Source organism: Glycine max, chromosome 19 (genome assembly GCF_000004515.6).
Source record: "Glycine max cultivar Williams 82 chromosome 19, Glycine_max_v4.0, whole genome shotgun sequence".
Taxonomy (NCBI): Eukaryota; Viridiplantae; Streptophyta; class Magnoliopsida; order Fabales; family Fabaceae; genus Glycine; species Glycine max.
Window position 1 is genome coordinate 25,700,288 of NC_038255.2, and position 27,855 is coordinate 25,728,142.

Here is a 27,855-nt window from a genome sequence, read left to right on the forward strand (position 1 = left end):
ACATGCAATTAGCAAAAAAAAAAAAAAGAGGAAAAAGAAAAAAAAAACACCCAAAATTGATTGACTTCATGCTTGCTTAGGATAACTAAAGTAATGGTTACGTATTTCATGCAAACTAATTTTTATGGATGTATCGTTGCAGGCAATGCCTCCAAAGAAGCTTCTCACTAAAAGGGCAAGGAAGGACGCCGTAGGCGAGGGATCCAGTGTAGCCTAACAAGCAGAAATTGAGTTTGATGGACACCGTTTCCGAAGTGAAGAGCATTAGCACCGCTTCAAAGCAATCAAGAGTTGGTCTTTCCTCAAAGAAAGATGGGTCCAACTAAAAGAGGGGGAATACATAGAATTCCAGAAGGAGGTTTCCAGGAGACAATGGACTCAACTGACAAAGCCCATGGCTAAATATGACCCAGAGATAGTCATGGAATTCTATGCAAATGCTTGGCCCATAAAAGAAGGAGTCACGGATAAGCGCTCCTAGGTGCGGGGCCAATGGATCCCCTATGATGAAGATGATATCAACTAGTTACTAGGGCATCCATTGGTTCTAGAGGAGGGGCATCGTTGTGAGTTCAGAGAGAGAAGAAGCCAGGTCTCAGGATTTGATGAGGAGGCCATGGGACAACTGTTGTGCTCCATGGGACAAGACTTTGCACAAAGCGTGACGGGGAGGCAGGTGCGGATCATATGCACTAGCATGACCACCTTGACACAAATCTGGATGACACTTCTCCTCAGCAACATCCTTCCTAGTGACCATAATTCTGATCTCCCACTGCCTAAATGCCAGTTGTTCTATGCTATTCTGACCCAGGTCAGTGTTCATGTAGCCCAACTTATCTTGGATGTCATTTACCAGTTTGTAGGTATCATGCCTCCAAGGCACCCAGTGGACCCAGAGAAGTCCAACAGAGCATTAGGATTTTCAGCCTTGATCACATGTCTTTGCCAGTTCTATGGGGTGTCAGTTACGCCCACAAAGCTCATTTGGCCTCCCATTAACAGGTCGTTCATTGAGAAGTATTGCATTCCAAGGCAGGCACAGGAGTCGGGGCAAGACCAACAACAATAGTCGGCCGCAGACGCACCACCTCCACCTCTACAGCAACCACCATCTCTAGAGTCCATCTTGACTCACATGTAGAGGATGGAGCTCTACATGCAGCATTTGGCTGACCAGCAGGCAGCCAATCATAGGGATTAGGTGCATTTGAACAATAGTTTCTACCAGTATACCCTATACCAGCAGTGCCAGGACCCCAACCCTTACCCATGGCCTACTCTAGAGCAGTTCAGGGCCACTGTAGCATGGCCTGGAGACAGGCCTAATTTTTAGGCAGGGGCAGGTCCCGTAGAGGCCCCAGGAGGAGAAGACGGAGCTAAGGAAGACGGTGACATGGCAGATGTCATGGATTTTTTCCTTTGAGGAGACTGAGCCTCTCGACCAGGATCTTCTAAATCTGTGAACTTGTCTTTATGTTATTTATCGCCTTCAGTATTTTTGTTATGTTATTTCATTGTGATGTTTTGTTTGAAACGGAAAAAAAAAACTAAACCAAAAAAATTATTCATGGTTTCTTTTCTTCACGCACCATTTGTTCCTTTGATAAGTGTAGTCTCGGATTACAACTTTGCTTGTGTTTCAAATTTTTCCTAAAAAAAACTAACATGCTTTTTAAAAGAAGCAATCACTAGTTTTCTTTGGAAAGTTTACGGATCAAAACACAAAAGGATTTTTTTGAAAAAGAAATGTGTACCTAAAGGGTGAAAACAATGAAAGACTTTCCCGAATGCCAAAATGGACTTGGATGTTTTGAATGACTTGATAAAAGAGCAATCATTGAAACACTGATTTGGCCTGAATGTGGAAACAGACCCTAAGCCTTAGTGATTGCGTGACCACCAAAATTTTATATATTTGAGTGTCCGCATGGATATGTGCTACGATTGATTTTGCATGAATTTCTAATTGTCATAATATGCAATTCATGGAAATGATCTGGGCATTCTTTTCTTTCTAATCCATTGGCCAGACAGCTGGCCCAATGCATTATTTTTCTGCCACTTGCAAACCTTTTGAGCCAAACATTGATTTTTTTTACCAGAACCTTGACCTAGGATGGAAGTTTCCAACCTTACCCTGGGATAAGAAAGAAAGGGTATCTTCCAAGGGGGACTTGTATCACCTTTTGGTTAGTGATGTTCATCAAAACAAGAAGACAAAAAAGAAAACACAAAAGAAAAAAAGAAAAACAGCAAAGAAAGACAAAAAAGAAAAAAAAAGAATCAATCAATCAAAAATAGAAAAGAGCAAAAGGAAAATAGGAAAGAAAAACAAGTTCTTTGGAAGAAACAATGTCTGAACCATGTACAAAGTTGTTGTAAAGAGTAAAAAGGAAGGGGAGCAGTAGTAACTTGGTTAAGACATGAGGGGATAGGAAGTGATCGCCCGTTTAAGTTACTAACCCAATCTTTGGGCCTACTCTCCTGTTCCACACAAAACAAAAGGGAAAAAAGGGGAAAGACCATAGCAACCAAAACCAATTTCCTACAAAGTTTGACCTTAGAAAGTCCTATTGATCCATGATGATCATGCATATTATCCTTGATTTGATGGGAAATGACTTGCAAAATCAATTTATGACATATCTGTGATTTGGAATTGAGACAAAAACACTTGCCTATACACCTTGTGCGATTTTCCTTTGTTCGGTTGGACCCAGTGTTTCTTCTAATGTCCTTTTAGAAACGAAATGCAAATGTCTTAAAACTCATTTTCGATTATGAGAAATTCTATCTGTATGCTTTCATTCCCTATTAGTCACATTGATTTTAAAAAAATGTGTGTTGTTCTGATCGGTTTAGGGTTTTGTTTCTTTACCAAGCGTGTTCACGTTTTAGTGAAAATTTCAAGGCTTCAATGTCTTCTGTCTTTACATTTCAAAGACTTCAATGTCTTATGCCTTTTATTTTCCAAAGACTTTAATGTCTCATGTCTTTACATTTCAAGACTTCAATGTCTTCTGTCTTTACATTTCAAGACTTCAATGTCGCCTGTCTTTAAATTTCAAGACTTCAATGTCTTCTGTCTTTACTTTCCAAAGACTTCAATGTCTTCTGTCTTTACATTTCAAGACTTCAATATCTTTTGTTTTTACATTTCCAAGACTTCAACGTCTTTCATCTTTACATTTTCAAGATTTCAATGTCTTCAGTCTTTACATTTCAGGAGTTCAATGTCTCCTATTTTTGTTGTGCAAGACTACAATGTCTTTTGTTTAGTACTTTTGATACTTCATCCGTTTATTCTTTTTTGAAGTCACATTGCACACCCTCGATTAAAGGCTACCGTCCCTTGTGACGGGCGTGTGAGGTGTTAATACCTTCTCCATGCGTAAATAACTCACGAACCCTTATTTTCAAAATTCGCAGACCTCGTTTTTTATTTTCCTAAGGTTTTCCTCGAATACCTTCCCTATGTGTTCTTTTTTTGGAAGACGTGCATTTTTATCTCACCTCACCCTCATGTCGAAGGGTAGGTTGTAACATCCATATAATATTTTTTTATAGCTAAATTGAGTTTCATTTAAGGATTAATTGTTTTTTTTAAAATATTATTCTAGATAAATTATATTTTATAAACTAATATATATAAATTAGTATAATGAAAAAATTAACACAAATTAAAACAAATAAAAATAAAAAACCAATTAGTTGTTTTTAAAACTATCTTTTTGAAAAAAAGTCACGTCATGAACCGATTTTTAATTTACATTTTTTAAATTACTGTTCACATTGATATTATTTGGATAAATATTTGGATAAAGATTACATTGTATTATTTAAGTAAATATTTTTTGGATTGTATTATTTGGATAAATATTTTTTTTTTGTATTTTGTGGGTGAAAATCTCTCTCATGTGATTGAAGAATTCAAGATTCAATTATTGTAATAATTATTTGAGTAATGTAATTTTTAATATTTTTTTAATTAATTTATGAAAAGGTGAAACAAACATAATATTATTATCTTTTGCATATGTATTATTTGTTCTCAAAGTATTGTCAAAGTACAAAACAAAACCAAAATAAAAAATTCTCAAACACTTTGCCAGTGCATTTAGGTGTCAAAAGATTGTTTAAACAAAAAACAAACAATTAATTTTATGAAGAGTTTTCCTTTAGAAGGACTATATGAAGATTTATTTAATACAGTTTCTAATTTTAATTTTAGTTTTTAATATATTTTGAAAAGCCGAAAGTGTTTTATTTTTAAATATAAATAGAATCACAATAAACATATTTAATGGTGTCTCCAATAAATCCAAAGGATTAGCGCACTCGTCTAAGATCCATTGTATTTATGAGTGATAATGTTTTATTTAGCATGAAAATTTGTATTTGATTTTTATCATGTGTAAAATTTTATTGGGCTAGCAATAACCACACACTGAGAGTGAGGTTAATCTCTAACTAAGTGGTGTTTGAGCAAGACAAAAAATAGTGTCTCCAATAAAATTATTTCTAAAATAAAATTCACATGAAAAAAATGGAGTATTTTTTATTTGAAAATTAGAGATTAGAGTAGGGGTGTTTGCGGGTCGGCTTAGGTCAGTTTTGACTAAATTCAGGACCTAACTCAATCAAATTTCATCGGTTTGGTTCGGTTCGGTTTTCACAATTTTTTTTTTGAAACCCAACCCAGCTCAACCTATTCATGAACAATTTGGTTCGGTTCAGACCAATGGGTTATCCATTTAAATTTGAACTGTTTTTTCTTAGAACTAATATTTTATATCATGATTCATCCAAATATTAAATACAATTAACAAAATGTTATCAAATGTCTGAAAGTAGTAAAATTGATTCATTTAATACCATCAACATAATCTTCTATATTATACTAGTACAAATTAAAACAAAATATTTTTCTATGAGATTTATTATAATAATTCAAATCACAACTATTTCTTGTAAATTAATTTCTTACAATAAGCTTTGCTACAATCAGATTTGTTGCAACCAAATTTGCTGAAACAAATGAACAAAATATGATCCATTGATATTATATACATGATAGAAAAAATAAATATGAAAAAATGTGAAACAAATAATAATGTACCTGAAAGTAATCCTTAAGAAGTTTCAACACAAGTAGTCACAACACTTTCCAACACTTGGAGTCTTAATATTAGCAATATTTCAATTCAAATCAAACAATTCTAAAAATTTAAACATAAACCCATTAACATAAAAATTAATTCATATTTTATACAAATATAAAAAAATTAAAATAAGAAATTACACATCTGATTCAATTTTTTCCGCTTATTTATTTCAACTTGCAAGTCATTAACATTTTGCTTATCATATCTAAGCCAATCTGACGTTAAGGAACTACAAAATGAATCTAAAATTCTAACCCATACTAAATGCAGACTAACTCATTTTGCAAGTCATTAACATGCTGCAGACTAACCCTTACGAGATGATACAGTAGATTCAAAGATGACCAATATATCTCTAATCATACAAGAAACAATATTTTCAATTTCCATCAATTCAAAATATCAAATTGAGGGTGGTCATCTTCAGCATCATCCTCCAAAAACATGCCTAACTCTTTTTTTTTTTTCATCTCATCCTGTTTTTTTTTCTTATTTTCATTCTAAATTCATTTTTTAGTTTGAATGGTTCTAATTCAAATAAATAAATGATACAACTTTAAATTTGTTTGATCTCCATGAAGTTTCTTTTACTAGAGATGATTTGAGGATAATTTGAGAAAAGAGAGGGCAATTTCCCTTTTTCTTTTCCGACCACGTCTCTCCACGTAGGTCAGTACTAGCCACACTATCCTCTTTCATAAGAGGAATTGCAGTTAATTCACCTTCAAAAACCCAAAACCCTAAAAAGCCAGAGAAAACAAAACCCCCAAAATATCTCTCGCTCTGAAACCGGCATGGATTTGCAGCAGAGCGAGTTCGATCGCCTCTTGTTCTTCGAGCACGCTCGCAAGGCCGCAGAAGCTGAATACGAGAAGAACCCTCTCGATGCCGATGTTCGTTTATTTTCTTCGCTTTTTAATTCTTTTTTTTTTTTTGGATTCGTCGTTTCGATAGAACTCCGAATTTTTTTTCTCCAAGGATCAGTTCATGATTGCTATTATAGATTTTCGTCGCAATTAATATGTTGTTTTTGTTGTTCTGTTGTTTTACTTTCATGTGAGTTGATAGTTGCTTGCTAGATTGGGAAATGGATTTCTTTTTTGCAACTTTTGTAAAAAATGTTCGTGTTATTCCTTATCACGTATGTTTTATTTTCATATGAATTGGTTGATGCTTGTTAGATTGGGAAATAGAATTTTTTTTTGCCATTTTTTGGAAAAATTATGCGTTTTTCCCCCTAATTTCTGCAGAACTTAACAAGATGGGGTGGAGCTCTATTAGAGTTGTCTCAGTTTCAGAGTTTTCCTGAATCGAAGAAAATGACCCAAGGTACTGCTAATTCACTATGCCCTAGGTATTTTTTTACTCAATTGTTTTTTCGGTTAATTAAGGGCCTGTTTGTCACAGGTTTTTTTCTCTCCATAAAACATCACTTTTATAAAAAAAAAAAAAAACATTTTTAATAGTTTTCCATGCGCTTCAGCTTTTCAAAATAATCTGAAGCTGGAAAAAATATAAAACCTGGTTAAAATAAAAAGTTATTTGAATAGTTTCTCATAAAATCACTTGTTTTTAAAAAAATGGATTTTATAATTGTAAACAAACATAATTCCTGCTCTTTATTTATAAATCTCTAAAAAAGAGTCACTAGGTCATTGTACATCAGAAGCACTTTTTTTAGTATTCCTGAGCTTGTGATTTTAATTTTCGTTTTTGTTTTTGTTTTGTGGATTTACAGAGGCTGTTTCGAAGCTAGAGGAGGCGCTTGCAGTGAATCCCAAGAAGCATGACACTCTTTGGTGCCTGGGAAACGCTCACACTTCGCAAGCGTTTTTAATTCCGGACCAGGAGGAGGCAAAGGTTTATTTTGATAAGGCAGCTGTGTACTTTCAGCAAGCTGTTGATGAGGTACTTTTTTTGGTTTGGTGTCAATAACTGTGAGTGATTTGGGAATTATTTTACTTGTAGAAATAATGTGTAACGAAATAGTTTTGTTTTATGTAGGATCCTTCAAATGAACTTTACCGCAAATCATTGGAAGTGGCTGCTAAGGTATGTTCTGTATTGTTGTTATATTAGTTTTGTACCATATTATCATATTGCTTAAATTACTCCTTTGTCATCTGTTTTGTGTTTGGAAGCTGCAATGGAATATAGAAATGGGTGCTGCAATTTGTTCAGTTTTGTTGTCATTGGTTTTTTCATCTGTTTCATGAAGTGGTTGACAAAACTAAGAGAGATATGGATTTTAAATTTTTTCTTGTGCCTTGTCTTTTTTTTCAAATGCTTTACAACACTGAGTATGGAGCCCTTCAAATATGGTGTGGTGATTTGTAAAATGGTTCTGATATCTGTATTTATGCTTGAAATTGTGAGACTGCCTTGAACTTGTAGATTGTGAATAAATCCATGTTGACCACAACTTCATGAATCTTGATGCATTCATGTGATTTAATCCAATTCTGAAAGCTGCCATTATAGATCACACAATTGTTTTGAGTCATACCAAATTTGTACCAGATTTGCATTTTGTCTGTGATGTGCACAAATCTTGCACCTACAGGTTGCATCTTTTATCCAGGTTGTGTCCTTGGCAACCCAATTTCAAAAGCCGACTTTATTTTTTCTTTTCCAAATTTTATTGTGAAGGTGAAGAGAATGTGTCAAACCTTTTGATCTGCCTATGTTAAGAAGCATAACCTTATTCTTGTGCCCCCACACCCTGCCTTCTTCTCTGCTTCTGTGATTTGTGGGAGTGCTGCTGTGTTTTGAGTTTACTAATGTGCTATGCATGTATAGACTGTGTGTAATACAATGTATAATATGTGTTGATTACTATTCTATATAATGAATGAATTAGCAGTGATTTTGATGTTTATCTTTCTGTTTGTTAACTATATATTGTGATGTTTGACTATAAAATGTCTAGATGTAGAAATCTACAACCATAGATTTAGTCAGAATGGGTGATTGAGATTTTCTTACTGAAATTTTAATAGTGTTCATAGTTATCAATCAGAAAATCACTATCACAGTGCTTGAATAAGTTACAGAGGAGTGCAAACCAAGTGTTTCTCTGTCATGGTGAATCATAGATGCTATTGCAGCCAATAGTAGGCCATTTCATGGTTATGGCAATCGCTATTTCACTCTATCTGAGAAGCCCCAAAATACCCCAATATTTTATCCTTGCCTCCCATTTTTAGTTTTTTTTTTTGGGTCAGTTTTGTCTCCTCTAAGACCAAATAGGGTTTGAAGAACTCAGACCAGCCACTCCCTCGTATACTTCTTTCTTCCTTTGTTTTTCTCTTTTCTTCACTTCTGCTGATAATGATTTGACATGTGGAGTTGTTGCTGGTGAGCCTGCAGCCTACACTTGGCAGCAACCAAGATTGAAGAAAGTCACTGCTAGTTATAAAGGGAGTTGTACTAGATGAATAGGAAGATGATGTAGAAATTGAAGGAGGAAGAACACATCTAAAGATCTACTTGTGAGGAGAATTGTTAGGAACTAAGAGTAGAAATGGGAAAGAAAAGCAAGATTTTATTGAATTAGTATTTAGTGTAAAGAATGGTTTCTGTTTGAAACAGAAGAAAAAACCAATGACAAATAGAAGGGAGATCTCTCCTCCAAAGGTTTCCTCTTCACAAAAGGGTTTTCCATTCACAAAGGATTGAAAGCCATTATCATGCTGCTAGTCTACTGGTTTCTGTTTGTGGTTTTGCTATGGGTCAAGAATTTGGGTTTGCTTATGTTTCACAAAGGAATTAGGATGTTCTTTAAAGCTGATCTGTTCCTTTTTTTAATATTGCTTTATATTGTCTGTCCTTTGGTGTTTTTTGATGGTACCCTTATCCCCCCCCCCCCCCCCCCTTCCCTTTCCTGTTGTCTAGAATAATCTTTCTTTCTTCATCAAAAAAGATAAGGTTCAGCAACTTGTTCTCAGATTGGCTACTGGGTCAATTCAATTACTAATGCCATTTTTTCAGGCTCCTGAGCTGCATGTAGAAATCCATAAGCAGGGATTTGGTCAGCAGCAGCAGGCGGCAGCAACAGCTGGATCTTCTACTTCTGCTTCGGGTACAAAGGTAATACTTCAAAGTTTTTGTTGTCTCTCTTGACCCTGTGATTATTTTGTATCAAGTTTTTGTAGTTAATCTCTGATTGTATATTTTTTTCATGATTTTTCTGAGATTTAGTAATTTTAAGTTCAAATCTTCTTCCACATATGCAATGTTCTCTGACTGAGTACAGATACATGGAGTGTTGATGCAGTGAAACAAAGGAGTTTGTTGACTGGAATGTATTGTGTCATTAGATTGAAAATTAATTGTTTTAAATGCTAATTTTTCTATGATATTTTTGTTTTTTTGAAGTGAGAGAACTGGGTGACTAAGGTACGGGGAACACAAATTTTATAGGATGGGGTCATAGTTTCTACCATGACTGCACCAAATTGACTTTGTATAGGTCTTAATTACCTAACTAATGTGTACAGGCTTTGAGATAGATTGGATTAATGTCTTGGTGAATTTTTTCTTTAAAGAGAAGAGAATACTATGTGTATTTTATCTTTTTGATAAAATAATAGAGAGAACTAATCTTTCAACTTGTCTGGTCTCAAGATAAGTGCTATTTGTCTATTTTTGGTTGGACATGGCTCTTGGACTGCTAGTTATTTATGATATCTGCATTTTGGGTAAGCACTCCTTGTGCTACAAAAATCACATTGGAGATAGATAGACTCTGATCTTCGTACTTGTGTGCTCATTCATTACCTATTTTGTTTGATTATTTTTCAGACTCAGAAGAAAAAGAAGAGCAGTGATCTGAAGTATGACATATTTGGATGGATAATTCTGGCAGTCGGCATTGTTGCATGGGTGGGATTTGCAAAATCAAACCTGCCACCGCCTCCCCCTTCCCCTCCTCGATAAGTGAAGCCATTTGATTTGATCTCACACATTATTGATTATTGAGAATGATATTTGATTTCGGTTAGTGTCGTTTATTTAGTTTGACAGTAGTAATGTTTGTCATGGTGTAGCCGTTGGCTTATCTTATCCATCATACAAAATTTTCTTACTGTGGGCTGAGCAGTTAAAAATGTCCGGCTTAGATGGTTGCTAGTATTTGCAAAATCAAAAGCATTGCCAATTTGCCATCAGTTAAGTATTGAAAATAATAAGAATTTTGCTGCAAGGTTTCCGTTTTTCATATATGGCTCAACTTAATTGAGCTCTTTTTAAGTCACATATTAGACACCGTTGCTAGGATGAATTAGTGAATGTTTGGTGAATATTCAAAATTTGTGCCTCCAATTGTGACAAGCTTTAATGTAAAAAAATTTATTAAGAAATTATTATTATTATTATATCAAAATTCTAGCAGTAGTATTATTCAACTTTTAAAAAAGGCTCTTAAGTTTTAATGGAGACCATAAGATTCTTTTATTAGAGTAATTCAGTTTAAATATTTTAACATGCCCCTTTTTGAGACGATTAATTGTCTTAAGAATTGGAGTCCTGGTTTGATTTTGCATTGTCTTCCCATTACTCGTGATCGTCATAGTATGTTTGGATTTTAGTTAGAAGTCTAAAAATCATGATTTGGACTACAATACCAAGGAAAAGGTTTTTGCTGGTCAAAATTTAGAAGGGTGCTAATTTCTTATCCGTGGTGAAGAAAGTGGTTTAACCATCTAGTAGTGCGTTTGACAGATTATGAAATTTCCTTCTCTAGTTCTACGGCATGGGAAGGTATGGTGATAGGCGTTGGATCTGCAATCAAGAGATAATCCTGTATTGAGGTCAAGATTATATACCTCCAGAATATAAGGAAAGAAAGATATTTATGAGTAATGCTTCTTATATTCCTTTAACATGGATTACATTCCCTTATACAGGAAGATACTAACAAAAATTGTAAAGGAATTCAAATAACAAACCCAATGATTGGGATACAGATGAGCAAATTGAATCTTTGAAAGATTGCATTGCAATGGAAAGATTTACCACTCATTTCCTAATGCACATAGTCGTTCCATCCTAAGGGGGTGCTTGGTGAGCCTTTTGGGCCTCTCATTAAGGTTGACAAGTCCATCTTCCTCTGGTGCCTTGTAGGTAGTTGAAGTACTTGGGTTGTTATTAGTTGGGCTTGGGATCCTATCTTCCCCATCCCTTGGGAAAACACCTTGTTCTTAAGGTGGTAACCATCACGAAGGGAACTCCAATCCTCCCAAGTAGCATCTTTAGGAGGGAGGTTGGTCCATTGGACAAGAATTAGTTGTCGTGGTGGGTCAAAGCTAGGATCCCACTTGGAGCCAAAAATGAGGTTGGACAATGATTTTACCATTAGAAAACTCAGCAGGAAGCTCTTGTGGCGTGGGCAAAGGACCATGGTGTGGTTTGAGCAAGGAATAATGAAAGATCGGATGAATTTTGGCAGAGTTTGGTGAAGCTAGAACGATAAGCCACTTGACCAATAACCTTAGTGATCTCATAAAGGTCATAATAACGCTTACGCAACTTTTGGTATTTGGATTCAGAAAGGGATAATTGGCAATGTGGGCGTAACTTAAAATAAACTCATTCATCGACCTTATAAGTGACATGGCGGTGATGAGGGTCAACAAACTTCTTCATTAATTGTTAAGTCTCGAGTAACTTGCATTGGAGAGAAGCAAGCATATCTTTGGGCTAGAGATGAGGGTGTCAACAACTTCCTATGAAGAGTTTCCCAAGATATAATGCGGAATGGAATGAGGAGGTTTGCCAAAAGTGACCTGAAAAGGAGTCAAACCTATGGCAGAATGGGATGTAGTATTATAGTACCATTCTGTTAGACTAAGCTATTTTGCCTATTGAGATGGTGAAGTATGAACATAGGCACAAAGATATTACTCTAGCACACAATTCAAAACCTCTGCTTGACTGTTGGTTTAGGGATGATAGGCGTTACTCATACACAATTTGATTCCATTGAGCTTGAAAAGCTAGTGCCAAAAATGGCTCATAAAAATAGGATCTCAATCAAATATGAGGCTCTTTGGGAAGCCATGAAGCTTGCAAACAATGTTGATGAAAAGTTGAGCAACTTTGTGAGCAGTAAAGTGGGTAGGTAACGGGCCCAAATAGGCTCCTTTAAAAAAATGATCTACAACCATCGATACCACCATGGATTCGAGAGATGAAGGGATGCCATAATGAAATCAATGGACAAGTCTTACCAAGGAACATAGGGTGGAGGAATAGGTTGAAGTAGGTTGGGAGTCTTTTTGGTGACGTACTTCGTTTGTTGGCAATCAGAGCACTCAAAAACAAAGTGTTGAACATCATGTTTCGTGCCTTCCCAAAAGAAATTGGCTTGAAGTCTGCTAAGTGTTTTAGCAATACCTATGTGACCTCCCAAGGGTGATGAATGAAATTATGTTAACGATAATTGAACAAAAGAACTAGTCTTCAGAATCCAGATTTGGCCTTTGCAAAATAACAACCCATTAGAGACTTTGTAGTGTGGATGAGATAGGGGGTTATCTTAGATTGCTTGTGACAAAGTAATAAAATCGAGATGAGTGGGGAGGGTGCGATGGAGGTCATCCAAGAAATGAAATTTAGGTATAGTGAGAATCCAATAGGCCTGAGCAAGGGAGGATTCATGGAGGCGAGAGAGAGCATTAACTACCATATTTTGCTTGCCAGAACAATACTGAATAATGTACTTATATCCAAGGAGTTTGGCTAAGAACGCATCTTGTTTTAGAGTTTGCACAAATTGACTGATGAGTTTTTTCAAGCTTTGGTGGTTAGTGATGATGGTAAAGGAGTTTACAAGGAGGTATTGTCACCATCTTTTGATCGCAATGGTTATGGCACAAAGCTCACAAATATAGGTGGATGAACAGAGAAGCTTGGGGAAGAACTGTTAGCTAAAGAAAGTGATGGGGTGGTTATTCTGCATAAAACAACTCTATTTCGGTGCCTGAGGCATCTGTTTCAAGGAAGAAAGGGGATTCTAGATTAGGAAGCACTAGCTAGCACCAGAGCTTGAGTCATAGCTCGTTTGAGATGTTCAAATGCAACAAGAGAGTTGGGGCCCCAAACAAAGTTATCCTTATTGAGAAGGGAAGTCAAAGGAGTGGTGATGCAAGCACAAAACCACCATGTGCCATCCTTTTTACGAACAAAGAGGACAGGTGAAGAGAATGGGTTCTGATTGGGTTGGATCATGCAGTGCCGAAGCATCTCATTTACCTAACACTCGATTTCTTTCTTTTGAAAGTGAGGATATCAATATAGTTTTATTTTCACAAGGGCTGCCCCAGGAAGAACATAAATGGCATGATCTGTATGTTGAGGAGGGGGAAGGACATGAGGTGTAGGTGGGTGTGGTGATGGATGTGGTTGGATAAGGTAGATGGTAGGGTAGAAAGGTCAAGAGGCTCCAAACTGAGGGTCGATGTCGGTGAGACCTGAAGATCAAAATAAGTTATTGTGTGGTTTGTGGAGAAGATGTGTTTAACCTGGTGATGGGCTCATATCGGAACGACCCTTTAACTCTACTAGTTGTGCATCCTTCATAAACTGCATGGTAAGTTTGGAGTAGTCTATGACTATTGGACCCAAGGCCTTAAGCCATTTAACACCCAAAAACCAAGTCTGCTATGACAATGGACATGAAGTAAAGGTCCACCTCAAAGTTGTGGGTTTGAATGAGAATCAGAACTACACGACATAAGCTAGAACAGGAGAGCTCGTTGTCATCGCCTACCATAACAGACAAAGGGGTAGTCAGAGTGACACAAAGATTCAAGAAACGCATAATGTGATCTTGAATAAAATTGTGTGTATTGCATCCATCAATAAGTACCATGACCCCATGGCCGTTGACAATTCCACTCACATGAGGTTTTAAGGGTGAGTTGGTCAGAGAAGGCATTTAAAACTGATTTGGGCCAAATGGGGGTCTAGAGGATCGCAGATGTCTGGGGTGGAAGACTTAGTCTCTAGCGGGGGTGAAGTGAAGGGTGGGTTGAGTTGGATTGATTCGGCTATGATGAGGAAGAAATGAGATTTACACATGGGTAGAGCTCCATCAATTATTGTAGTTATAGCTTCATGGTGCTTGGCCAACTAAGTTGGGGTATGATGAATGAATGCAAGTTTGGACAGAGTGGGAAGGAGAGGGGTAGAGTTGGTACACGAAACAAATGGTGGGGATTTTAAGGAAAATGCGGTTGGGTTATGGGGAGGTCGGAAAGGATAACAAGAGTTGCTTAATTTGTCCTCTTGTAACCTTGCAAGGGTTGTGGCCTAGATAAGGGTGAGAGGCTTGAGAGCTTGAACTTCACGGTGGATGTCGGGGGACAAGCCAAAAATGAAACAACTCAACAAAAAGAAGTGGGGAGACCCACAATGCAATTGGCCAAGCTCTCAAAATCAGCAAGGTAATTGTTGATAGAGCCACATTGTGTGAGCTTAAAAGGGTACCTTTTGGATCATCACAAGAAAGAGGGAGCAAAACGCAGGTCAAGTGCTTGCTAGAATGACTGCCAAGACTGCATCTGGTTGTTGTCCATTGATACCATCTTAAAATAAGATCATCCAAGTAGAATAAAGCAACTTGTAGTCGCTCCTCCTCAATTGTAGCATGGTAATAAAAAAATTGAGAAATGTTGAAGATACAACTCATTGAATCTATACCATCGAAGCGGGGGACATCGAGCTTCATATGATATTTAGAGCCCAAGGGAGAAAGGGGATCAATTTTAGTATTGGATCCTTTAGATTCGAGGAAAGAGAAGCTATTAAGAACCTCATCAAGTTTGGAGTGGAAGGAGCTCTAGGTAGTGGTGAGAGAGGTTTGGGCATAGGTAAGTTGGGTTACCGCTTCCTCGAGACAAGCAAGAGCCTAAGGGTGAGTAAGTTTCGCATCAATCATGAAGGATAATCGATAAAAGCACCAAATGATAGGTGTTGGATCTACAATCAAGAGAAAAAGGATAATCATGTATTCAAGGTCAAGATTGTACCTCTAGAATATAAGGAAAGAAAGAGATATTTATGAGTAATGCTTCTTATATTCCTTTATCATGCTTACATTCCCTTATATGGAGGAGTACTGACAGAAATTGTAAAGGAATTCAAATAATGAACCCATTGATTGGGCTACGACTCAACAAATTGAGTCTTTGATAGATTGCATTGTAATGGAAAGATTGATCACTCATTTCCTAATGCACATAGTCGTTCCATCCTAAGGGGTGCTTGGTGAGCCTTTTGGTGCATTGTTGGTAGTTGAAGTACTCGGGCCATTATTAGTTAGGCATGTGTCCCTATCATATGGACAAGTTAATTACTTGACAAGTTATGCATCTAAAGAACAAAAATAAGAAACCATGCAAAAGTATCATTTACATGGCAGACCCAACAAAAAAACAAAAAAAAGGCATACAAATTACGGTCTTGGCGTAGCTCATGTTTTACAAGGGAATAAAAACATGAAGAACAATCTTTTGTTATATGTAGTTGAAGAAGAAAATTCATGTCCTTGGTCATTTTTCACTTCAGGCTGTTGGATGGGTAAAAATTATGGCAGTTAGCATGATGTTTATGTTTGGGATTATAATTTAGAACAATAAAGCTAATGTAACTTTCCCCTCTATAATGTAACTTAATACAATATGTTAAGTGTTCTTTATAATATTGGGTAAATAGCTTATTTAGTGTTTGAATTATGTATTTGTCGAAAATTTTAGATCCTACATTTTTAAATGACTAATTTAGTTCACAAATGTTCAATTATTGCGATAAATTAGTCCAATCATTTAATATAAGTCATGTATGCTGTGAACTAATTTGTCAGTAAGTAATATACTTTTAAGATCTATTAAACATTAAGTGTCACTTTAAGGATGAAATTGTTAGTATGCTTAACAATTGAGCTATTTTGTTGTAATATTTACATTTTTGTGAACTAAATTGATCATTTTGAAAATTTAAGGATTAAGTTATCGGTAAATACAGTTTAGGAACTAAACATGTTATTTATCCTTATAATATTCCTTTATCAAAATTAGAGTTTAATCTCAACAATCTATCTCTCTCTCCACCTTTTATTAGTGGGTTCTTAAGTTGTCTTTATAATATACTAGAATTCTTGAGTTTTACCTTTATTATATCTCATCCACATTTTATTATCTAGGTTGCTAAGGTACAATTTCAGTTATAATTGAACAACAACATAAAGAAAAATACCCAAACTTAGAGGTGTATTGTGTTAGGATTTTAAAAGTTTATATATATATATATATATATATTAAAAAATCTTGTGATATTTAATCAAGATTTTTATGTGGGAGGACAACAAAATTTAATGGTATTCAATTAGTATTTTTTAGAACTTATATAAAGTCTTTACAAATTTCAATGGATTGGTTTTTAAGATGGATTTCATATGAACTTTTTAGTATAAAACATCTATCAAACAATCTCATATAAACCTTTAGATTTTGTTAGACTCTTTTCCTCTTTTTCTATTGGTCATCATACTTTCTTCAACATTCAACATAAAAATGAGATCTACTCAATTGAAAGAGGTACCGAATAACTGCCAAAAATAATATTCTTCAAGATGTATGTGTTATATATGCTTCTTCTATTTTTTGGAACCAAAAATTGTCAAATATATTCCTTCCATTTACACTTTTCTGTTTGCTTTCTAAATTAAATTAATGTTTGTCTTATGTGCCAAGACTAACCCATATTATTTTTATACTGACTATGCTCATTACCTGCTCCATGTAATGTTTTTATAATTGTCATCCTTAATTTGTCCTTCCTAATACTATGCTTGTTATTGCACCTCATTTGAACATATCATGAAATAATTGTAAGTACGGTCATTATGTTGGTGGGAGTGTTGTCATTAAGACACGTTATGTGCCTTTTTTGTAACCGAAGACCCATTTGGTCAAGCCCAAACTCACAAAAACTCACTAAATGCATACAAACATAAGCCATACACAATCATGTACATCAATAATTAATTATAGGCATTCAAATATAAATTTAATTACTTTTGCAATTTAATTAAAATTGCTTAATCATAAATTATGAAAATCACAATGTTACATTTTTTCTATCCATAAGACTCGTGTAACATCATTCTACCCCAAGACACATACACTTATAATGTTTTCTAAATATGCTTTTAGCAGAATTTAATTAAAAGGATGTATCGACTTTAAAAAAAACTTATTTCGTGGTAAGAATATTACATGCCAAATATATGTAAACTTAAAGAAAAAATATCAATAAAAAAATATAAGTCCATGTTAAACAAATTTTGGCATTTCAAAGTCCATACAAACCATATTAAATAAAATATGGTGAAATTATACTCATTAATTTAATCCTTAGCTAAATGAATAAAACCTATGTCCCAATGTTGCATTGTTTAAGAACATTCATAACCCTAAAATTAATAGTAATATAAAGTGGAGACCTAAGCCGTAGCATCATCATCATAATCTTACAGAGACTCACCTGCAATGGTGACATTCAACTCAAACACAAACAAGACAAACAGACAGGGAGTGAGATATATCTTAAAATAAATTTAAAACATTAAAGAAGTCATAAAGATATAAGATACCTTTATAAACAATTACATTCCAAAACACAAGTATGCCTCAGCCAAATCAAACATTCCATACGTAGTCACACATGAAATGCAATGCACATTATATTCGTAGACTTGTATGTCAAAGGTACCATTTTGGAAAATACTGTGAATGTGGCTCGAGAGTCCATGTAGTCAATATATTGCCACACAATGGGCAATCCAACACTATCACTCTACTAAGATGACAACGTCGACAACACGTTTGGGTGTTCTAGCCTTGCAAGGATATTCCAACACATGTGACCAGCATGGCATGTGCTTAAAAGAGATTCCAAACCGTTGCACCTCCAAGGTTAGAGTCATGTGTCAATTCATTCATGACCTCCCCAGTTAAGTTCATAAATGCCATTTACTTCAAAACACATATGCAAAACACGATGCATGGTTCATAGACAATATGCACATGGTTTATTTTTGAATTCCCTTAGAGATTCTTATCCTGTCGGGATTAGGTTCTCCTAACATTTTTCAACACACGTACACATACCATGTCTAAAGTTGTACTAATCTTATTAAGTTTTTCTTATCTCGTTAGAAACATAAGACAATTATTTGCAAATTTTATGTTGACCTCAAAATCTCTTTCAATCATTTAGAAACCTAAAATCAGGAAATATAAAAACTGAGCACATAATTCCAACAACTTATGCTTTACTCACTAAATTCGCAATATTTGGAGTTATAAAAATCTTTTGAGTGAAACCAAATCCATTGGCTAGATAACATCCAGGGCTACAACTCTTGTGAAGAACACAAAGTCTAATACTATCATTTAAGTACACATTTTGGTGTTCTAAGTTAACATTTTCAATCAGAAAATCAGCATATGCATCCAACATCAATTATCAAATTCAATTTCAAGATTTTCAAAATGGAAAAACATCAAAACATCCAACAATCAAATTCACCAAAATCAAAACAAAACAAAGTGGTTTAGGGTATTTACAACGCATCCAAGAAAATAAACTTGTTATAATCATAAACCTAAGATCATACAATCTACTCATGGCTCATTACCACTCATACAATAAAAGAAAAAGAGAGAACCCACTCCCCCTAATCTCAAATAAAGAAATTCCTCAACAAGGAAAAGAAAGACGACCATGCAACCACTCCCAAGAACACATTGACCCAATGACTTCGTCTGCCACGATCTCCATGACAACTCTCACTATGGAAAAAGCTTGGTTGTGATTTAAAACACAATCTCAAGACATCTAAATTCCTCGAGTTTGAAAGCGCAAAGAGAAATATAAAAATATTGACTACGAGGGACTCCATGCCTAAAGATAAGTCTACAGAATTCTTTGGTGCATATAAGGCTTTTTGGTCTCCTTTATATATAGGGGAAGAAAGGGGTTCATGAGGTTATTTTACCCAATGTGGGACTTAGAACATTTTTCATGATCAAGTATCTACTTTGGAGCTTATTTTCTCTAAGATAGAAGCTGATTTTGGTTTCTATGGTGTTGTGAATGAATTGTAGCTTTTTCAACAAGTTTTCCAACGATGCAAACAACACCTCAAATAGGCAACTATAACTCAAGATATGATGTAGTCTTTCCAGGGTTGTCATCTTAAAAATAACACTAGACTTAGACAACTTTTCAAGCATTTTAACTATAAGAAGTTAATCTAATACTCTTCTAACACCAAATATAATATAATATAGTAAAGACAACAACAACAACAATAATAATATACACAAAATACACATGTGTATAGGAAAACACATAGTATCACAACACAAGTACATGCTTAGGACAAAACCAATAAAATACAAATAATAATAACAAATATTTACAAAAAATGTAACAGAAGGATCCTAATAAGAGTTTTCCTTATGGTACATTCCTAATACTTAAAACTTGGGGTGTTAGAATTCTACCTCCCTTAAAATATTTTCGAACTAAAAAATCAAGACCAAACCACATGATCTTCTTTTAAAATTTTCCTTAAATATCGAAATCTTATGGTCATAAAGGATTCTTCAATGTTAGGCTCAAACTAAGTTGATGACTATCATGACTAGTTTGTCCCCACTCATTAGGTGTCTAACAGTTTATTGTTGGACTATTGGCAAGCGTACCAATGTCTTCATAGGTTATAGATTTATAAAAAGAGATTCTCTCCACAAGGACTTGAGTTACTCAATTCCTTCATATAAAGGTTATTAGTTCAATAGTTATGTACACATTTAATCGAGATGTCATGGGTTTGTCTAACTAACGAAAAATAACTAAAGTAACGAAATAACGGAAATAACAGAAATAACGGAATTTAGTGTGTCAGAAATACGTAAGATTTTGAAAACAATAATAACGAATTTAATTAATTCAAGAAAAACGTAGGATTTGATTTCATCGTTCATACCGTCAATTTCCTAATAAGATTAACATATATGAATCATTTTCTAACATTACTGATGCACACATTGAGTTACCCTAAACCGATTCCTCACACTTGAGAATCCTAAGAATATTTACCGAATATCGATCCTTCGCGAAGTAAATATCCAAACATTACAGTCATAATCTTTTACTATTTGCAATCAAAATGTTATGCTCTATTCCTAGCAACATAACGTAAAGAGTAACTTCATTCAATTCAAATTCTAAGAGTACTTCCCAATCAAAGTTAAAATCCAATTTCATGAAACTAGTCATCAAATAGAATCAAACATTACAAACAAAATGAAATCACCAGAAATTAGTAGAAAAGATTCATACATATATATATAATATCAAAGGAGATACATAAGGGTACAAAGATTACATCCAATCCTTTAGAGAAACTAACCGATCATTGCATAGAGCACAAAAATAACAAGAGAAATGACGAAGGATGTGATCGATGGTCACAACTCTGCAGCGCCCAGGCTCCACTTTGTGCTTCCTTCTTCCTTTTTGTGTTTCTCACATTTTTTTCTTTGTTTTCTTTTCTCCCTTTCTTCTTCCTTGACATGACTATTTATAGAAAAGAGCCAAGAGGTGTAGACAAATTCACCCAAGCGAGCTAAATTTGCCCAGACGAATTTGTTGCTTAACTTTGAAGGCACTCACTCGCTCAGGCGAGTTGATAATTTATGTTTGCAAAAACTTGATTAGCCCAAGCGAGCTGGTTGCTAGCCTAGGCGAATGGATGTTTGAAATCTTTGGAAAATGACTATTTTGCCCTTCCTTTTAACTTGGTTTATGGATTCAACAAACAACCATCAAAACCTACGAAGTGTTTACACAGTAAGCTCGGATACAGTGAAACTCTCTAACTCAACAAAGCTAAGATTCACTCAATTCACTCAAGTTTCTTTCATCCAACGGACTAACAATGTTACAGTACTTGTTCGTTTTGTCTCAGAATGTTTTCTTGTAATTTGAAAACCTTAACATGAACATCTTCTAGCTTTTTATATAGACTTCAAAGCTTTAATCCGTTGAGAGATCCCAGTTAGCCGTTGTCTAATAACTTTGGCGCTTGACATGAGGCTGCTATTGTGCAAAGAGAGAGTGAAGTACAGTTTGCTATTGTCACCTAGTGCTCAGAGCTGACTTTCATCATATGAATCAAAGGAAACGTTAACAACATAAGACAAAAGAAATTAAGAATGTCAAGACAAGACAATTTAAATCTTCCCTTTTGTGCGTTATGGTGCAAGCTTCTTACTGAGCCTATGAACGTTACTTTCTTGAGAATGTTTTTAGTACTTAAGGATCCAGTAACTGTTCCATTGCTTTTGTACTGAGTCAAGGGCTAAAGCACTTGTCTTCTCAAGGCCAGACGTTGAAGCAGTATCATCCAATGACTGATACCTTGTTTTTCGTTCAAAGCCTTTTAGTTCATGTTTTTTTGCTTGTGTCTCATAGAGATATACATGAACCTATAGCTTAAGCAGAAAAGGTTAATACATAAAATTTATACTTTGTTAACATAAAAAGGTTAGGGATTTAATTGTTTGGTACAGTCCAATGTGACTTGGACATAGCCAAGCCAAACTTAACAACAAGATTTGATGACTGATGTTTGTTCTGGAAACTGTGTTGATTCTCTATTGATAAAATTACTAAGATGCATGCTTGTATAATTATTATTATTATTATTGGTGAATTGTAAGATCGATAGAGTGTGAACTCCAACAAATTATATATGTGGTGTGTAAATTTATATTCTGCTATATATATCGGTATAGTGTTATTTTATCTGTATGCATTGTGGTTTGGGTTCGGGAGTGTCCAACTCTCGACAAGTTGTTTGTTATGATTATTAGGTGGTTGTGATCATAGTCATTATGTTGTCCGATTGTTTTGTGTGACAAGTGGTTTATACCGCTTAAAAAGCCACGATTGGTTCCTTGAGAGTAGTACGTAGGCCCAAGCCTTATCTATCTTTCTTGTTTGTTTGTTTGTACACGTTTATTGATGCAGATGACACAACAGCTACACATGCGATGCAGTGGTAGAAGTTAAGAGGATTGGATAGAGAGTAGGGAATGAATGGTTGTATTTTCTTCTATGATAAAGTGAGATTACGTTGAGAAAATGGATGATGGACAGAGATACATTGGGGTATAATGGGCGGAGATGTCCGAAGAACCTGGGGGAATTAACGAGTGGTGACTATCTGACATTTGGTGCACTCATTTGGCACAGGTAACTCATAGGCCTCACTTTGCTACTCCTAATGGACTCTGAGAATATGCTTTTTGTGATAAGTGACAATGCTCCTAACAAGCTACATTCACAATATTTTCTAAAATGGTATCACATTCACAATGTTTTCCAAAATGGCTCATAAGTGGTTTGCTCTGATCCTAGTTTTCTTTACTAATTTTGATGTATTTTGAGAGAGGTTTCTCCAAGGATATGTATTTTGTTAAAGTAAGGATGTAAAGATTTATCTGGCTTACTTTCATACTATCATGGGTTGTATCCGTATTATTTCTTCTATGACACTACTGATGATATTTAATTATGTATGAAGACTAAGTTATTCTATATCCATGTTTATTTTAATTCAATGTAAAGGTTTATCATGTAAGGGTGACATCATCATCATAACCTTACAGAGACTTATCCGCAAGGGTGACATTCAACTCAAAAATAAACAAGACAAATAGACAGGGAGTGAGATACATCTCAGAATAAATTTAAAACATTAAGGAAGTCATAAAGATATAAGAAACATTTATAAGCAATTACGTTTCAGGACACAAGCATGCTTCATCCAAATCAAACATTTCATACACAAAGTCACACACAAAATCCGATGTACATTAGACTCGTATGCATGTGGTATCATTTTGGAAAACATTGTGAATGTAGCCTAGGAGTCCATGTAGTCGTCAAATTGCCACACAATGGGCAACCCAACACTATCACTCTCACCGAGATGACATCGTCGATGATGTGTTAGCGCATTCCAGCCTTGTAAGGATAATCCAATACATGTTCTCAACATGAACTTAAAAGAGATTCCAAACCATTGCACCCTCAAGATCAGAGTCATACGTCAACTCATTCATGACTTCCCCAATTAGTTTCATAAATGTCCTTTACTTCAAAACACATGCACAACATGATGCATAATTCACTTCAAAGATAAGACAATTATCTACAACTTCTATGTTGACATCAAAATCTCTTTCAATCATTTAGCAACCTAAAATTAGAAAATATACAAATTGATTGCATTATTCTGAGATCTTAACCTTTACTCACTATAATTGCAATATCTGGAGTTGTATAAATCTTTTTTGAGTTAAATCAAATCCCTTAGCTAGACAACATCTAGGGATACAACTCTTATTAAGAACACAAAGTCTAATACTATCATTTAAGTACACATTTTGATGTTCTAAGTTAACATTTTCTTACAAATTCAATTTTAAGAATATCAAAATGGCAAAACATCAAAATGTCTAATAATCAAATTCACCCAAATCATAACAAAACAAAGTGCTTAAAGGTATTCAGAACCCATCCAAGAAAATAAACTTGCTATGATCAATCAATCTACTTGTGGCTTATTACCAATCATACAACAAAGTAAAAAGAGAGAACTCATTCCCCCTAATCTTAAATAAAGAAATTCCTCAACAAGGAAAAGGAAGACGATCTCGCAACTACTCCCAAGAATGCATTAACCCAATTGCTTTGTCCACCACGATCTCCACGACAACTTTTACTATGGAAAAAACTTGGTTGTGATTTAAAACACAATCTCAAGTCGTCTAAATTTCTTGAGTTTGTAAATGCAAAGAGAAATACAAAAATATTGACTATGAGAGGCTCTGTGCCTAACGCTAAGCCCTCTTAATTCTTTGGCGCATATAAGGCTTGTTGGTCTCTTGTATATATAGGGGAAGAAAGAGGTTCATGAGATTATTTTGCCTAATGTGGGACTTAGACTATTTTTCATGATCAAGTGACCTACTTTGGAACTCATTTTCTCTAAAATAGAAGCTGATTTTGTCTTTCTAGGGTTGTCATCATAAAACTAACACTAGACTTAGACAACTTTTCAAGCATTTTAAATATAAGAAGTTAATCTAATACTCTTCTAACACCAAATATAATATAATAACCACAACAACAACAACAACAATAATCTATAACTACAAATAAAGGCAATTACCCCCCTTGGTATACACATTTCTTATCCTAAATTATCCTTTACTATATATAACTATTTTTGTTTCCTTCATGAACCTTCAAGATGTAAGTGTTGCCATTTTCCCCAAAAAAAACTATTGTCACTACTTTCTTTAACTACTTTTTTTAAACAATAAAATAAAAATAGAGACACGAAATGCCTCTTTTTCAACTAGTAATAATAATAATATACACAAAATGTACATTGTATAGGAACACATACACTATTACAACACAAGTAGTGCTTAGGACAAAACCAATAAAATACAAATAATAGTAATAAATATTTACAGAAAATATAACAGAAGGATCTTAATAAGAATTCTTATGGTATATTCCTAGTACTCAAAACTTGGGGTGTTCGAATTCTACCTCCCTTAAAAAGATTTTTGTCCTCAAAAATGAAGATCCAACCACATGATCTTCCTACACATCTATCTTCTTTTAAAATTTTCCTTAAATATCGAAATCTTATGGTCATAAAGGATTCTTCAGAGTTAGGCTCAAACTAAGCTTATGACTATTATGACTAGTTCATCCTTACTTATTAGGCGTCTAACGATCTATGCAACTTTATCATGCTTATGGTGGACATAACTCTAGGCACTTGCAATGATCTTTCCTACTGCACCTACACATCACATCTTTCCTTCTTTACACTAGGCTTAGATCATAAACATAATTGTTGGTTAAGGTGATCAACTTAACTTAGATATAAACTTAGGATGTAGGTAATGCTAGGAAATCTACTCTTATCAATTTTTTCTCTTCTAAGAAACACTACCTTTACACTATCTCGGTTGCAACAAGGTTGGTATGTCTACTTATTTTTATCAACCTCATCTTAAGGACATGTGTGAGGGTTTGCCATAGGGTGCCTATTACATATAATTGTCTAAGGTAACACCCATCACTTGGTTTAGCCCAGCTTAGACTAAGGTCATCATCCCCTTATCAAAACAGAATTGTATCCTTACTTCCATTCTCAAGCTAGATAATCACTTATCTCACAAGTGTATGATATTCTACTAACAACTCAATGGCATAGGAAACATAAAGAACATGAAGAGGCAACTTAAGGGAAATATAATGATAACAACACAACAAAAACAACATGATGCAATCCTCCCAAGGAGGGGATCCATCACTAGAGCCATGGCTAGGAGACTCCAAGAAGATTGGGCTATAGATGCAGGAGAAGGCCCTAGGGTTCTCATGAGCCTTAGGGTAGATTTTGGGCCTATGGGTTAAGTATGAACCCACTTATATTTGTATATATTAGATTAGGATTTTATTATTTTTGGGCCTTGTATTTAGGGCTCCATAGTAGTGTAGATGCAATTGCCTTTGGTGTTTTGATGATGATTATGATGATATGATGAAATTGATGCAAATGGGCTTTTCAAGATTAAATTCAAGACAATACTTCAAGATTACAAGTCACAACATCAAGATGATCACTAGTAAATTAGGAAGGGAATTCCTAATTGAATTAACAAAAGGTTTGGCCAAGTAATTTAAATTAAAAAGTGTTTTTCAAAGGTTGTACTCTCTGGTAATCGATTACCAGAGGATGTAATCGATTATCAGTAGCCAAATATATTTTATAACAGCTACTGAAATTTGAATTCGAAATTTTAGACTGTGTAATCGATTACACAATTTTGGTAATCGATTACCAGCAGTTAATAAACGTTTTAATTCAAATTTTAAAAGCTGTAATCGATTACACAATTCCTGTAATCGATTATCAGACAGGATTTTCAGAAAAATAATTCTATGAGTCACAACTTTTCAAAGGCTTTATTCATGACCACCAATGGTCTATAAATATGTGACTTAAACACGAATTTGCTCAGAGATTTTCAGAACAACAAGTGTTTATCCTCTCAAAGAGCAAAAATCATTCTATCCTCTTAAAAATTCCTTGGCCAATTCAATTGTAATTCATTAAGGAATTATTTGAGTGCTCAATCTGTAAAATCCATCTCTTTCTAGAGAGATTTATTCTTCTTCTTCTCCTCATTCTCTAAGGGATTAAGAGACCGTGAGTCTCTTGTTGTAAAGGAATTCTAAACACAAAGGAAGGATTGTCCTTGTGTGTTTAGAACTTGTAAAAGGAATTTACAAGATAGTGGAACTCTCAAGCGGGTTGCTTGGGGACTGGACGTAGGCACAAGGGTGTGGCCGAACCAATATAAATCTGAGTTTGCACTTTCTCTTCCCTTAATCTCCTTTATTTATTATTGCTTTATTTTCATATTCAAATTGTTTTATTTGAATCAATATTTAAGAAGATTGTCATTAAGGGAATTCATAACTTGAAAAAAAAAGTGAAATAGATTTTTAATTGGGGAAGTAGTTTGGAATATCTTAATTCAACCCCCCCTTCTTAAGATATCTGAGGCCACTTGTCTAACATGTAGGGAGGGTGCCCTAGTAATGTAGGATTTTTCAGCCCTTGTATTTTAGGGCACATAGACTAGTTTTTGTATTAGGGGTAGTTTTGTAATTTCACGTGCATTAAGTGCACTATTTAATGTGTGTGTTGGGAGAGAAATTTAATTGAATTGCGAGAAGCCCAATCCAATTATATTTTGGACTAGCCTAAGGGGAAGGTGAGACTTCAAAGTTCGGACCTCATTTGAGGCATAAAATTCATGCCCCCCTCGCTCCCTCTCCCTCCACTCATCTTCTCCTACCTTCAAGCTCTTATCCATGGCCTCCTATGGTGGTGAGTTTGTTCTTGACTCATCTTCTCCTTAAAGTGACATCTCCAATCACCTTTCCTCTTTCTCCATTCTGCTGCCATTGATCTTGAAGAAACAAAGGACTTCATTGATGAAGAAGATCCAAGGCCTACAAACTCTACATGTAGCTACATCACAACAACAATAATAATAATAATAATACACACAAAATACACACTTGCATAGGAACACGCAGACTATCGCAACACAACTCTACATGGAGCTACATCACAACAATAACAACAATAATACTAATAATAATAATAATAATAATACACACAAAATACCCACTTGTATAGGAACACACAAACTATCGCAACACAAGTGCATGCTTAGGACAAAATCAATACTATACAAATAATAATAACATGTATTTACAAAAAAAAAATATAACAAAAGGGTCCTAATAATATTTCTCTTTATAGTGTATTCCTAGTACTCAAAATTTGGGGTGTTACACTCGACCCACAAAACCTTATTTAAGGAGATCGATCTATTTTCTCTTAGCTAAATGACTTATTGATAGTTTTGTTAGTCATTTTAACACTAAACTAACTAGAGTTAATGGTAAGAACTAAAAAAATTGGTGAGAAAATATTAGAAAT

General features: G+C 34.8%; 1 protein-coding gene across 1 annotated transcript; it reads left to right on the forward strand.

Moving 5' to 3' along the window:
- The first annotated feature begins 5,921 nt into the window (after window positions 1-5,921).
- LOC100499753 (uncharacterized) lies at window positions 5,922-10,163 on the forward strand. The gene is given in 6 exon segments (NM_001248621.2): window positions 5,922-6,061; window positions 6,419-6,497; window positions 6,907-7,076; window positions 7,173-7,220; window positions 9,159-9,257; window positions 9,972-10,163. Coding segments are annotated over 6 exon segments (630 nt in total). The 5' UTR covers window positions 5,922-5,962; the 3' UTR covers window positions 10,107-10,163.
- Window positions 10,164-27,855: the final 17,692 nt, after the last annotated feature.